This window comes from Macrobrachium nipponense, chromosome 40 (assembly GCF_015104395.2).
Source record: "Macrobrachium nipponense isolate FS-2020 chromosome 40, ASM1510439v2, whole genome shotgun sequence".
Classification (NCBI taxonomy): domain Eukaryota; kingdom Metazoa; phylum Arthropoda; class Malacostraca; order Decapoda; family Palaemonidae; genus Macrobrachium; species Macrobrachium nipponense.
The window spans coordinates 51,273,254-51,287,498 of record NC_061101.1 but is presented as its reverse complement, the minus strand read 5'-3'; the positions used below and the strand labels follow the sequence as shown (position 1 = coordinate 51,287,498).

Genomic DNA, 14,245 nt, shown 5'->3' with positions numbered 1-14,245 from the left:
TTAACAATATCATTTTTGTACATGAACTTCCCTGACAGATATATACTTAGCTGATTGGCACCCTTGGTGGAGGGTAAGAGACAGCTCAATAATACAGGTAAGACGGGAAACAACTAATGTTGTAGGATATAAAAACCTTGGTTCTCACCTTTTTCAGGATGAAGACTCATAGATACTATCTCTGATTCTGCATTGCCTGGAGAGCTACAGCTAGACGTGACCTGATGCTGAAAGACTCTCGGATCTACCACTGGGATATGTGATCCCCTATTTGTGGTTAGAATCCAAGTCGGATGCTGTTAGAGGGACCTTGTCCGCTTACCTAACAGATCCTTACCACTACCTCTGCAAGGAGCCAAAACCCACCAGACCACCTAACCAAAATACAAAGGGTTAATATTACGACAAAAGAGGTGCCTCCTGCAACCTCTTTCAGACAACCAAAAAACAACAATATAAAATATAGGGTAACATATAAAAAATTTACACAGGATAAGTTTTCAGCTCCCTGCCCCAGCACCGAATCCGCCGATACGAATGGACCCAAGGCGAAGCATTTATCATATGTGATTTTTACATCACGTAGGTAGTGGTTTTGCGAAAACCGATTGGCATCTCCAAAAAGTCGCCTCCATCAAGTTCCGCACAGACATATTTTTTCTGAATGCAAGCGAAGTTGCGATGGCTCTCACCTCGTGAGCTTTCACTTTCAGTAGTCTAAACTGATCTTCCTTACAGGCAACATGTGCCTCTGTAATAAGGCTTCTCAGAAAAAAGGAAAGAGCATTCTTCGACATGGGCCGAGTGGGGTCCCTTTACGGAGCACCAAAGTACATCTTGATTAGCCTTAAGTTGTTCCTTCCTCTTAAGGAAATACTTCATAATTCTCATAGGGCAAAGAGTTCTTTCAGGCTCTTACCCCTACTAGAAAAGATAAACTACGAACTTCAAAGCTCCTGGGCCAAGGGCGTGATGGGTTTTCATTCTTTGCAAGGAAACTTGGAAGAAACGAACACACCATAGAATCTTCCTTAAACCCTACATTGCCCTCAATAGCTTGGAGCTCACTCACCTCTTTTTAGCTTGTAGCTAGGGCCAAAAGGAATGATAGCTTCTTCGTCAAGTCCTTGAAAGAGGCTAAGCCAGGAGGTTCGAATCTAGACGATCCAAGGAATTGTAGGACTACGTCTAGATTCCAGTTCGGTACTACATGAGGACGCTTAATGGTTTCAAATGATCTAATAAGATCATGCAGGTCCTTATCATCGGATATATTTAAGCCTCTATGCCGAAATACCGCCGCCAACATACTGCGGTATCCCTTAATAGTTGACACAACCAGATGACATTCTTCTTTGAGGAAAATAAGGAAATCCGCAATTTGGGTCACAGAGGTACTGGAAGAGGAAATGTTCTTCCTCTTGCACCAACGTCTGAAGACATCCCACTTTGACTGGTATACACGCAAGGTGGAAGGTCTCGCGCTCTTGCGATTTGCTTAGCAGCTGCTGCTGAAAAGCCTTTCGCTCTGACCAAACTTTGGACAGTCTGAAAACCAGTCAGAACTGAGAGCGAGGAGATTTTTGTGGTACCTGTCGAAGTGGGGTTGTCTGAGTAGATCGCTCCTTACGCGGGAGCGATCTTGGAAGGTCCACCAACCATTCCAGTACCTCTGTGAACCATTCTTGGGCCGGCCAAAAGGGGAGCGATTAAGGTCATTCTCGTTGAATCGGACTCTACGAACTTCTTGATAGTTAGCCCCAGGATCTTGAAGGGGGGAAACGCGTAGACGTCGAGTCCGTTCCAGTCTAGAAGAAGAGCATCTATTGCTACTGCCTCTGGATCCGATATCGGAGAGCAGTAAGGATCCAGCCTCTTGTTCTTTGACGTGGCAAAGAGGTCTATGTGTGGCCTGCCCCATTAACTTCCACAGCTCTGGCATACATCCAGATTTGAAGGGTCCACTCTGTGGGAAGGACCTGATCTTTCCTGCTGAGGAGATGCTCTTACATTGCCTTTCTCCCTGCACGAACCTGGTGAGAAGCTTGATTCCTCTTCTTCTGCCCACAGAAGAAGGTCTCTTGCTGTCTCGTACAGGGAGAAGGAATGCGTCCCCCCCCCCCCCCCGTTTTCCTGATGTATGCCAGAGCTGTAGTGTTGTCCGCGTTGACCTGCACTAACGATCTTCTGACTTTGGGCTCGAAAAGCCTCAGAGCCAACCACACAGCCATCAACTCCTTTCTGTTGATGTGCCAGGCTACCTGGTCCCCCACCCAGGTACCTGACCACTTCGTTGGTTCCCAGAGTTGCACCCCACCCCATGTCCGACGCGTCGGAGAACAACACCAGGTTGGGGGTCTGTGATTGAAGAGACAGTCCCTTCGCAAAGAGGTTGGGATCTGTCCACCATAAGAGATGTTTCTTGATGTCCTGGGATAACGACAGGGAGAACGTCAAATCCTGAGAACGACGACTCCAATTCCGATGAAGAAAGAATTGGAGCGGTCTCAGTGCAAACCTTCCTAGGAACGAATTGCTCCAGAGAGGAGAGTGTCCCCAGCAGACTCATCCACTCCCTCACTGTGCATACTTCTTTCCCTAAGAAGGTTTTTTTGTTACTCCTCGAATCCTTCGGGCTATCCTTTCCTGCGAGGGAAAAGCCCGAAAACTCAGAGAGTTCATCTGTATCCCGAGATACACACACTCTTGCTCGGGAAATTAGTGATGACTTCTTGAAATTGACCGAGAAGTCCTCTAAAAGCCTTCGTCAATTCTAAAGTTTACTTGTAAGTCCTTCAAACAACGATCTTCTGAATTGGCCCTTATTAGCCAATCGTCGAGGTACATGGATATCCTCACCCCTTTCAAATGAAGCCATTGAGCCACATCCTCAAAATCCCCGTGAACACTTGATGGGCCGTCGAGAGGCCGAAACACAGAGCCCTGAACTGAAAAATTTTCCCCCCCCCCATCATGAATCTGAGAACTTCCTCGAGGAAGGATGGATCGGTACGTGGAAGTAAGCGTCCTGTAAATCCAAGGAAACCATCCAGTCCCCTGGACGAAGCGCTGCCAAGCACTGATGAAGGCGTTTCCATCGTGAACTTCTTCTTTTCCTACGAAGAAGTTCAGGGCGCTTACATCCAACACCGGTCTCCATCCCCTGAGGACTTCGGAACTAGGAAAAGGCGGTTGTAGAAGCCCGATGAATGATGGTCTGTCACTAGTTCGATAGCCCCCTTCTCCAGCATCTGATCTACTGCTAGATGGAGAGCTTGATTCATGATGGGGTCTCTGTACCTGGCCGTCAGTTCCCTTGGGATGGTCCGTCAAGGGAGGTCTTTCGACGAAAGGGATGAGGTAACCTCTCCTCAAATGAGAAAAGGTCCAAGGATCCACCCCTTTTTGGGCCCAGACTTCTGCAAACTCTAAGAGTCTGGCGCCCACCGTTGTTTGAAGGACTTTGCAACCTTTAAGTTATTTGGGGGGCTTTAACAGACTTGGCGAAAGTCTTACCCCTTCTTGAAGGTCTACGAGCTCTAAACGTAGAGGTTCTTGATGAAGATGCCCCTCGAAAGGGTTCTCGAACACTTGCCTTTTCCTTCTTAGCCTTGGTAGGGAAGGAAGGGCGAGGTTTTCTTGCCGACTGTGCCAAAAGGTCCTGGGTGGCTTTGGCCGAAAGTGACCTCGAAATGTCCTGCACTCGATGTTTCGGGAACAACTGAGTAGACAGAGGAGCAAACAGCAAAGAAGACCTCTGAGCATGGGAGACCGACTTCGTTAAGAAGGAACAGTAAACCGACCTCTTCTTCACGATGCCGGCCCCATAAAGGGAGGCGATTTCACTCGCTCCGTCTCTTACTGACTTGTCCATACAAGACAAAACACACATAAGATCATCTGGTGAAATTGACTCTGGCACTTCAATTTTCTTGGCTAGGACTCCCAACGACCAATCAAGGAAGTTAAATACTTCTAGCACTCTAAACATACCTTTGAGCAAATGATCCAATTCGTTCATTGCCCAAGTCGTCTTAGCAGAGTTAAGGGCAGTTCTCCTTGTCGAATCTACCAGTGCCGAAAAATCCGAATCAGCCGAAGACGGTAGACCCAATCCTAAGGCTCTCCTGTTTCGTACCAGAAACCAGCGCGTCCTGATAACTTCGAAGGAGGAAAAGCGAACATCGTTTTTCCCCGCTTCTTCTTTGGAAGCATCCAGGAACCAAAACTCCTCAGTGCCTTCTTCATAGAAAGAGTTGGCTTCATCCTCACACAAGAAGAACTCTTCGCTGTCTTCGCCGTTGAAAAAAGTGAGTGAGGAGAAGGAGGAGCCGTAGGCGTAAGGGAATCCCCAAAACTTGTAAAGTAGCTCTGTAAGCTTCTTGTAAGAAGAGACAGCAGCAGAAGTGTTCGGTTCCTCATCCGAACCTTCTAGGACGTCTTGTCGAGGCGAGCGAGGCCCGCGAAGGGATCCTAGCAGGAGTTGAGCGAGAGGTTGGAGAACGCCCTCTCTTAGAAGAGTTCACATCCACTGGAGAACGATGAGAAGATCTGGGAAGTTCTACGATGAGACTCCCCTCTTCGAGGTATACGGAATCTCAGCCGAAGGAGAGGTAGGGCTCCTACTCCGAGAATTCTCGGAAACATCCGCAGGGCGCTTACGAAGGAGGCGAGCGCCTACTATACTCTATGCACCTATCCTGAGGCGAGCGGCTGCCAGGAGAAGAGCGCCTATCTAGAGCAGAGCGCTTGCGCGGACTCTCCATACCTGTCCAGTTGCGTACGATCAACGGAAGTTCGACTGGAAGGCGTAAAATGCGCCTACTAGGAGAAGGATGCTTGCGAGACCTCTTGACGTCTAACAAGAGGGTAACATTCAGGAGAAGGGCGCTTCAAAACTAACGAGCGCCTACTTGGAGAAGGGCGCTTCCGGGATTCCTGGTGCCTACCAAGAGACAAACGGTCAGGAGAAGTGCGCCTAGAAGCGGGAGAGCGCCTACACGGAGAAGGGGCGCTTGCAAAGACTCTTGTTGTCTGCCCTTAGGAGAATAATCAGAGTATGACGCCTTAAAAGAGACGAGCGCCTACTAGGAGAGCTATGTGCCAGTAGGCTCTTGGCGCCTACCTTGCGGGGAGCGGCTAACAGTATGCCACCGTCTATCATGCACACGACTCCTACCAGACTCTAGATGCCTGTCAGGAGAGAAGTCACGATCCGATACTCGAGGAGAGTGACATCTGGAAGAAGAACGCCTACTTGTATAAGGGCGCCTTCTATAATCTTGAGGCTGCTGAGGAGAAGTCTCACGCGAGGGAGTTGAAGAAATCGCGTGATGAGCAGGTGCAGTGCGCTTACCGGAAGCGGGAATCCAATCTGGAGAAAAAAACTTCTTTCTCCATAGAGCGTCCTACCGATGTTTGGCGCCTTGAAATTGAAAGAGAGCCAGGCGAGCGAGGGGCGCTCACGCGAGTGAGGGCGCTCCCGCGAGCCCCCACCTTCATACGAAACCTCCCCATATGAAGGAGAACGATCCTCTGAAGAGCGGCGCCTAGATCTCTTGATCGGAAGAGAAACGTCCTTCTTCCTACGTGATCTAACTGCTAGAGAGTCCTGCTAGCGCCGTGATCTGAGCTTGAAGTCCCGCGAGTACTCTCGTAGGAGAATCTTCTAGTTCTTCCTCGGAAGCAGGCGCCGAGCGCGGAGCGCGAGAAGAAGAACGATCACAGGATTTCTTGTGTTTCTTCGCCTCCACCGACGATTCTTCCGGGAAAACCTCCGGACTAGAAGCCAAAGGACTGCAGGGAGCCTTCCAAGCCCTCTTCAACGGGCGCGACGCATCCGGGGAGTTCCAACCTCTCTTCGGAGAGGAAGACGACGAAGAGGAGAAGCGATTGGCGTAGGAGCTCCTTCTTGTAGCGATCCGAGGCAGCCTGGGAGCGTACTTCAGGATCTGCCGAGGGGACGCCTGACCGGTGGGGGCTCTCCCTAGCCCTCCTGCGGCTTTCGACTTTCCTACTCCACTGGAACTGGGAGTCTGGAAGAGGTCCTAGGCCTAGAGGCACTAAGGAGCCGTTCAGACGCACCCTCCACAACACTGGGGACACTGCAACTGATCACTAACACTCTCCTTACCTTCCAACTGACGAATCTTCTGATCCACAGAACGATTTCTTGGCTTTCAGAGCTGCCGCCTCCGAAGGCGAATCTCCGGCTTCGGTGCGGGGAGCCGGGGCTGCAACTTGGGAAGAAGGTTCTAATTCTACGTTAGTACTATTAGGATCCACATCCAACTCACTACATTCTAGATCTGCTAGAACTTCTAGAGGAAGCCTTACGCACTCTATCACGGTTCCAACTTCCTAACATAAGAAGAGAGAGCCTTATCTTCTTCATTCAATCCCTTACATTCACTACAAGGTTAGCAAACGCACAATCATTCCCCCTGCATTTCATGCAAATCCGTGTGGGGGTCTACCGAAGCTTTCGGCAACCTCACCTTACATCCTTCATTCACGCAAACCCTAAACAACACCGAAGTTTTAACTACCGATTCTAGATCAGACATCGTTAAAGAAAATCAAACTCAAAATCAAACCGGTCCACAATCCGCGTATGCCAAGCCAAACAAAGCGAATACGTCACCAAAAGAAGTCCAAAATAACTCCAGGCAAGCGAGAATCGAAAAACTATCGAGAGGAAACCGACAACAGTTGTTATCGTTCCCGCGACAGAGAAAAATCTGACAAGCTTGCTTAAGGGAGTGGTTCGTACATCCGCCACCCAGCGGCGGGTAAGGTAGACCACCTGACCTACCTGTCGCGTGTGCCGCGAGATTTGAAATTCTGTCGGGAACGTCGGAGACTATAGCTAAGTATATATCTGTCATGGGAAGTTCATGTACAAAACTAAATTTTTTCCCGGGATATACAAACTGGAAGTCATTTGTAGAGGATTACAATTCAGAGAAAGGTGGTTCAGACTACTTGATGTGAGACTTTGTCTTGGAAGAACTGGAGCGCCACATAGATGGCCGATGTGAGACTTTGTCTTGGAAGAACTGGAGCGCCACATAGATGGCTGCCAGCTCTTTGAGGTTTATGTGCCAGGAACCCTGTTCCCCTCTCCAGGTGCCTGACACTTCTTCCCCCCCCTAGTGTTGCTTCCCACCCCGCGGTGGACGCGTCGGAGAACAACACTAGGTCAAGGCTCTGAAGCTTGAGGGAAAATCCCTCCGACAGCTCTGCAGGATCGAGCCACCACCTTAGGTGATCCTTTACTTCTCTTGATATCTTCAAGATCGCATCGAGATTCTCCTTGTCCTCCCAGCTCTCCGCTAGGAAAAACTGGAGAGGTCTGAGGTGCAGTCTCCCCAGGGAAACAAACTTCTCCAGCGAGGAAATGGTCCCCAGCAGACTCTTCCATTCCCTCACCGAGCATGTTTCTTTCCTCAGGAAGGCTGACACTTTGTTTAAGCCTTGCTGCTGACGTTCCTGGGACGGAAAAGCCCGAAAAGCCACTGAATCCATCTGAATCCCCAGATACACAATGGACTGCGTCGGGATCAGATGGGACTTTTCGAAATTTACCAGCAGTCCCAGGGACTTTGCCAAAGTTAAAGTTGAGTGAAGGTCCTTCAGACACCGAGCCTTCGAAGACGATCGAATGAGCCAGTCGTCTAGATACAGAGAGATCCTGACGTTTGCAAGATGAAGCCACCTCGCCACGTTCTTCATTAAAACCGTGAAGATCATGGGGGGCCGTGCTCAACCCGAAGCAAAGTGCCCTGAATTGGTAAACTTTCCCTTTCAGGACAAACCGCAGGTACTTCATCGACTGTGGATGGATCGGGACGTGAAAATAAGCGTCCTGAAGATCTAAGGATACCATCCAGTCGCCTGGTCTTAAGGCCCCAAGAACTGACTGAGGCGTCTCCATCTTGAACCTTTGCTTCTCCACAAAAAGGTTCAAACTGCTTACGTCTAACACTGGTCGCCATCCTCCCGACTGTTTCGGCACCAGGAATAACCTGTTGTAGAAGCCCGGGGATTCTAGGTCTAAGACCTGTTCCATCGCTCTCTTTTCAAGCATTTGCTCGAGCAGATCGTAAAGAATTTGCTGCTTCTCCCGATGGTAAGAGGGTGACAGATCCCTGGGTGTCGTGCACAGCGGAGGAGGCTTCAGGAAAGGGATCTTGTATCCTTGCTCGATGACGTTGAGCGACCAGCTGTCTGCATCTATCTCTCTCCAGGCTTTCGCAAACGAACGAAGCCTGGCTCCTACTGGTGCCTGAAGGACTGAAGGCTCACTTCTTTCCCCTGAGTTTGGAAGGGGCTTTGCCTCTGGGAAGGCCTCTTTCTCGAGGAGCCAGTCTCGAGGAAGCTCCGCCTCGAAAGTGCTTCTGCTTCTTGGAAGCGAGAGACGTCGAAGGAACTGCAGGACGTCTAGAAGACTGAGCTAGAAGGTCTTGTGTAGCCTTCTCTTGCAGGCTGACAGCCAGATCCTTGATTATAGCCTGGGGAAAGAGATGGCTCGAAAGAGGGGCGAACAGTAACTCTGCCCTCTGCGAGGGAGAAACAGACTTCGCAGTGAAGTTGCAGAACAGCGCTCTCTTTTTCAAGAGCCCTGTACCAAAGTGCGAAGCCAGCTCCTCCGAACCATCCCTGACCGCCTTGTCCATACACGCAAGAATGCTGGACAGCTCCCCCAGGACTCCCAGACACTGGTCCAAAAAAGTTAAATACCTCCATCGTCCGGAAGAGTCCTTTAAGATGGTGATCTAATTCCGAAGGTGTCCAAGACACCTTCGCCGACAAAAGGAGAGACCTCCTTGGGGCGTCAACCAGGCTGGCAAAGTCGCCTTGAGCAGAGGAGGGAACTCTCAGTCCAACATCCTCTCCTGTCTCGTACCATATCCCTGCTTTGTCGTTGAGTCTTGAAGGAGGCAGGGCAAAAGAGGTCTTGCCTTGTGCTTTCCTCGATTCCATCCAATCAGTTAACTTCTTAAAAGCTCTCTTGGTCGAAAGAGAAGTGTTCATCTTCACAAAATCCGGAGCTTTACTGGCTTTCGAAGAAGAAAACTGAGAAGGAGGAGAGCGAGGGGCCGAGGGTTGGAACTTGTCTCCAAACAAAGCACGTAGGAGGTTGGCCAAGACCTGATAGTCCGAAGACGCTGAAGTCGAAGGTTGCTCTTCGTCTGCTACCTCCGACGAACTGCTAACATCTCCCTCTTCCGCAGGAGCGACAGACGAGACTACCGAAGGGAGAGGTACAAGACCTTTAGGGCCAATTTTCAATGCAGATCGCAGCTGAAAAGACAAGCTCTGAGCACAAGGCTGAGTGTCTTCCAAAGGCTCAGGAGCAGTTGCGAAGTCCTCTTGAAGCACGTCTTGACAGTTGTCTTGACGAACGTCCTGTTGACGGCGGGCGTCTTGAGAAGCATCTTGAAGAGCGTCCGAGCGTCCATGCCAGCGTCCTGACGAGCGTCCTCAGAAACATCCAGAAAAGTGTCCTGACGAAGCTTAGCAGCTCGAGGAGCGTCCTGCTTCGCAGCCGAACGAGCATCATGCTTGGCAGCATACGGAGCGTCCCTCAGGGACAAGCGGGGTGCGTCTTGACGAGCTGCTTGACTAAGCGAAGCAGCTTAGCAGCTTGAACGACATCCTGCCTAGCAGCAGAGCGAACGTCACGATCCCCATACGGAGCGTCACAAAGAGAGGAGAGGGGAGCGTCTTGACGAACAGGAAAACAATCCTTGCTACGAGAGTGACGACGTTCCTCCTTCTCGACAGAAGAACATTTGGGGAGATGTTCCTCGCGCCCTCTAGACAACCGCTGGGGAGCCGCACGAAATTCAGAGGGCGACGAAACAGGAGAAAGAGACGAGCGAGACTGTCTGGACCTCTTGATAGGCAGTCTATCATCCTTCCTCCTCCGACGCGGCTCTGCCTCCCTCTTGGCCAGCAACGAAGCAAGCTGTTGCTGCATAGAACGGATGATCTTCTCGGTCGGAGAAGACTCCTTCTCAGGGGAAGGGCTGATCCTGTGAGAAGACGAGGGGCGAGGAGATGCCTTCTTCCTTCTCACAGGAACCGCAATAGTGCGATCCCTGGAGCGACTGGGGCGCTCAAAAACGTCATCATCGGAAGATGTCCTGGTCCTCTTCTGCGGAGGAAAGGCAATAAAACTTTCCGGGGAGGACCGCAAAACAGCAGGAGAGAAAGGACGTGATGCATCCTGCTCTCTGAAGCTCCTCTTCAACGGGCGAGAGTCCGTCCGAGAGCTCCACCCCTTGCGCGAGGAGGACGCCTCGGAGGACGAGGAGACGCGCACGAGCACAGCTCCTTGGCGAAGCCTGGGAAGGGGCTGGTCAACAGGTACTGCCGAAGGGACGCCAGATCGGTGGGGAGCCCCCATAACCCTCCTTCGGCTTTCGATTTGCCCACTCCCTGATTCCTGGGAGTCCGGCAGAGGTCAAGGCCTAGAGGCATTATAGGGCCGATCTGACGCCTCCTCCACAACACTGCACTATTATCACTTCTACCTTCCAAGGCGAGCACTTTGGATTCTAGATTACGTAAAGACTCTAGAATCACTGACAGGGCATTACCCTCCACAGACACCATTTCAGGGCCCGAAGGCAACACTACAGGTTTAGGAGTTGCAAAATCTACTGGAGGGTTAGCAGGAGAAACATTACTGCCCTGATGCCTACTGCCTGACACACTCTTGGAGGAAGACCTCCTGATCCTATCACGCTCTAACTTGCGCACATAGGACTCATACGCCTTCCAACCCGAATCAGACAAACTTTCACACTCCTTACAACGATCATCAATCATACACACATGTCCCCTACAACTCGTGCATACTGTGTGGGGGTCTACCGAAGCCTTCGGTAGCCTCACCTTACATTCTTCCATACAACACACTCTGACACTAGCCGAACTAGACCCAGACATCTTAGTTAAAGGAAAAATCAAGCCAAAATCAAGAACAGTCCACAAATAGCGTGTGCCTAGCCACAAATCCAAGTTCAATAACCAAAAGACAATCAGGATACTTAAGTAGCAAAGAAGTTTTAAAATCCTAAGACGGAGGTACTGAAAACAGGTGTTGACAGTACTGGCGGCAGAGAAAATCTGAATAGAAAATGGGAATGGTTTCCTGATACACGCCTCCCAGCGGCGGGGAATGTGGACTAAGGTATAGGTCCAACTCGGCCCATAAAAAAAAAAACCAAGTCGGCCCATTCAATGTAACCAACTCGGGCCCATCGCCTGTGCAAGTCGGCCTATTTGTGATAGCCAACTCGGCCTATTGCCTGTGCCAACTCAGCCCATTTTTGACAGGTCAGATCAGATCAGATGAAGTCGCCCAGATTTTCGTCAATCTTGCTTTCCTTTTCTTTTCTTCCACATACACTGAATAAGTTCTTAGTACTTTTCTGTATCTTTACTTTCTTCAAATGTATATTTGAAATAGCCTACTGCTGAACACATGCACAGCAAATATTTACGCAATGATAGGTGTAAAGGTTTTATTATTCCTTTCCAAACATTATTTAATGACTATAATAACAACTGCATTTAGAAACAATTATAGGACAAATCGTTTCCATAAAATTTTAAATTATTTGGTTGTTATAATTGTTTGAAAAGAAAGAAATACTGATAGAGAGGGGACCGGATGGAGGGGATACAAACACACACACACACGCACACTCACACATGCACATACAGAGAGAGAGAGAGAGAGAGAGAGAGAGAGAGAGATGAGAGAGAGAGAGAAGACTGGTTAGGAACCTTCTTTATACAAGCACTTAAGTGTCTCATTGTTTGTTTCATTGTAATAGGTGTTTCATAAATGTGTTCAAGGCTTTGAATAATTCTCGAAACTGAACCATAGCTTATATAATTGATATGGTTACAAACCTACTGCTAGACTTCAAGCAGCTAGGACAACATGGCTGACCATTACTGTTTGGAGAAAGACGGCATTTGATATTTGCCACAGATGATCACTTAAGCTACTATCTAATGACACTTGGATCAACCTTAAATTTTTATTACTTTTAAAGCTCCTACATAATGAGGCAAAGATAGTTAATTTACAGGTTCGGCTGCTGTCAGAGGGGAAGGTTATAAGAAAGCAGCAACATAAGTATAATAACATCACGGCCAACTTGTAAAACTATGGGATGGATATAATAATGATGAAAGATCTGCCAAACAATTACTGAAGGCAGTTTCTCATCATATTGCCATCTATGTTTTTTAATATCTACATTATTATTTTTAGAAGCTTTTAGCAATGTGTTTTACTTTTATCAATATGTTATTTATAAAGACTACTCTTTCTATTTTCAAACTGTGTTTCACTTACCTCAGAGATTTATTTACAAGGTTACTTGGCAAGAGATAAACGAGACCTTTCTCAGGTCTAATCTCGAAAGAGAGAACAAAACACAATAAAAGAAAATAACACACAATAGTAATAATAATAAAAAATAGCTTTAACAAAGTAATTTGGATGTGGGCCGAGTTGGTACATAGTGGGCCGAGCTGGTAGTGGGCCGAGTTGGCAATGGACCGAGTTGGTAGTCACAATGGGCCGACTTGGCGATGGGATGAGTTGGACTACATCCGTGTACTAACCACCTGACTCCCACTACGTGTGTCATAAGTTTTGAAATTCTGTAGGACTTCGGAGAATACAGCTATATATAGTATATATATTCTGACAGGTAAGCTTCATGAACAAAATTCAATTGTACTGTTGTTTCCCCAATCAAATATCAAGTGAAAAGTGGTTTAGGAGCGACTACATATCCGCAGACGATCGATTTATGTGTGCTGTCAGTAAGGCCGTGATGGCACAGCATTTTGCGCCTTATCCGCATATTTAAAGATTCTTGGCAAGCACGGCATGTTCTGGCAAGAGGTAATGTTGCGCTGCGCGCGCTAGCCACAGGGGTTACAGTAAGGCCGTGGCGGAACTACAGGAGCTCTGACCGCCGTGTCAGCCTTCACATCAAGTGGGTACTTAGAAAAATTTACTTATCACGTGAAATATCAGCGGATGGTATTTTGGTGTAAATTGGTCGGATAAGTGACTTTTCGGGTAGCCTATATTTTGGAATTCTGGACAACTTTTATTCTATGCATTTTGTTATTTGCGGTAATGGTTTTGGAAGTGTAGGATCTGTAAACTACCCGTGGTTTATCTGAGGCCAATATCTGCGAGCCAACATGTAGCGGCCAGGTCGTTTACCCTAGTAGCTCAGTCAGGTTACGTCAGGTCACAGCAATCTAGGAGAGGTTAGTAGATTTGACCCATTTTCACCAAATGTCTTATTTTGTCGACTCTAAAAATACACATATGAGTTAATCTAAATACATTTTCAGCTTAACCCTGAACCTAAGAGCTGGACTTAGGGTAGCGTATCTTGACGTACCTTAGCCGAAAAGGATAGGACCTCTGATCAAACGTAACCTGTAACAAGCTTGGCTACTTACGATGATAATGACTGTCCCTCATCTAAGCTCCGCTTTTCGCCAACGGTATAGATATGATCCATATTTATCACAGAGTTCAGGTACTGAGCAAAATATCCATGGAAAAGCTTGCAATTTTCACAGCTCGTCTGCCAACCCGTCACAGCCGTTCAACCTACCGCCGTATGGCGTCTTCTATCGACGTCAAGTTTTACTGTAAAAATATGATAAATTTGATGGTTTTTTGCGATAAATCGGTTCGTGTGAATTATAAAGCACAGAAATTACGTTATACTACTCAAATATGAATATATAAGCAATATTTCTATGATATAAACCTATCTTTCCGTCATGTATTTACGAATTACAATAGAAGACTACCAAATGTTGTTTACAGTTCTATTACTTTTCGCTGGAGCTTAGGCTTTACAACGGCTCTAAAATATGCACTCTTTGCCTCTAGGAGGCATGTCAATCCAAAAATTAAAAAGAAAAAAATATAAAAAATCAAAAGGATGTGTGGTGTTAACATAAATGGAGTAAGGAGAATATATAGTATTGTTGAAAAAATATACCACAGTAACATAATGTTAAAGAATGCTAAAAAAGTAGAATAATACAAGATTGGAAAGGGAAGGCGAGAGTATTTTTTGTAGAATATACAAGAAACGATGCAATGAAATGAAAAAATCCAGCATAGAACTACCTATTCCATTATTACAGCATTAAATAATCGATTGAAAATGTTATT

The 14,245-nt window shown here is 47.7% G+C and overlaps 1 protein-coding gene across 1 annotated transcript in view; it reads right to left on the bottom strand.

Annotated features, from left to right (window-relative positions):
- LOC135212161 (mediator of RNA polymerase II transcription subunit 16-like) overlaps positions 1-13,868 on the bottom strand; it is a 131,012-nt gene extending 117,144 nt beyond the window's left edge. Inside the window, 2 exon segments of the mRNA XM_064245587.1 lie at positions 13,516-13,708; positions 13,833-13,868. Coding sequence (XP_064101657.1) covers positions 13,516-13,577 — 62 coding nt within the window. The 5' untranslated portion in view covers positions 13,578-13,708; positions 13,833-13,868.
- Positions 13,869-14,245: the final 377 nt, after the last annotated feature.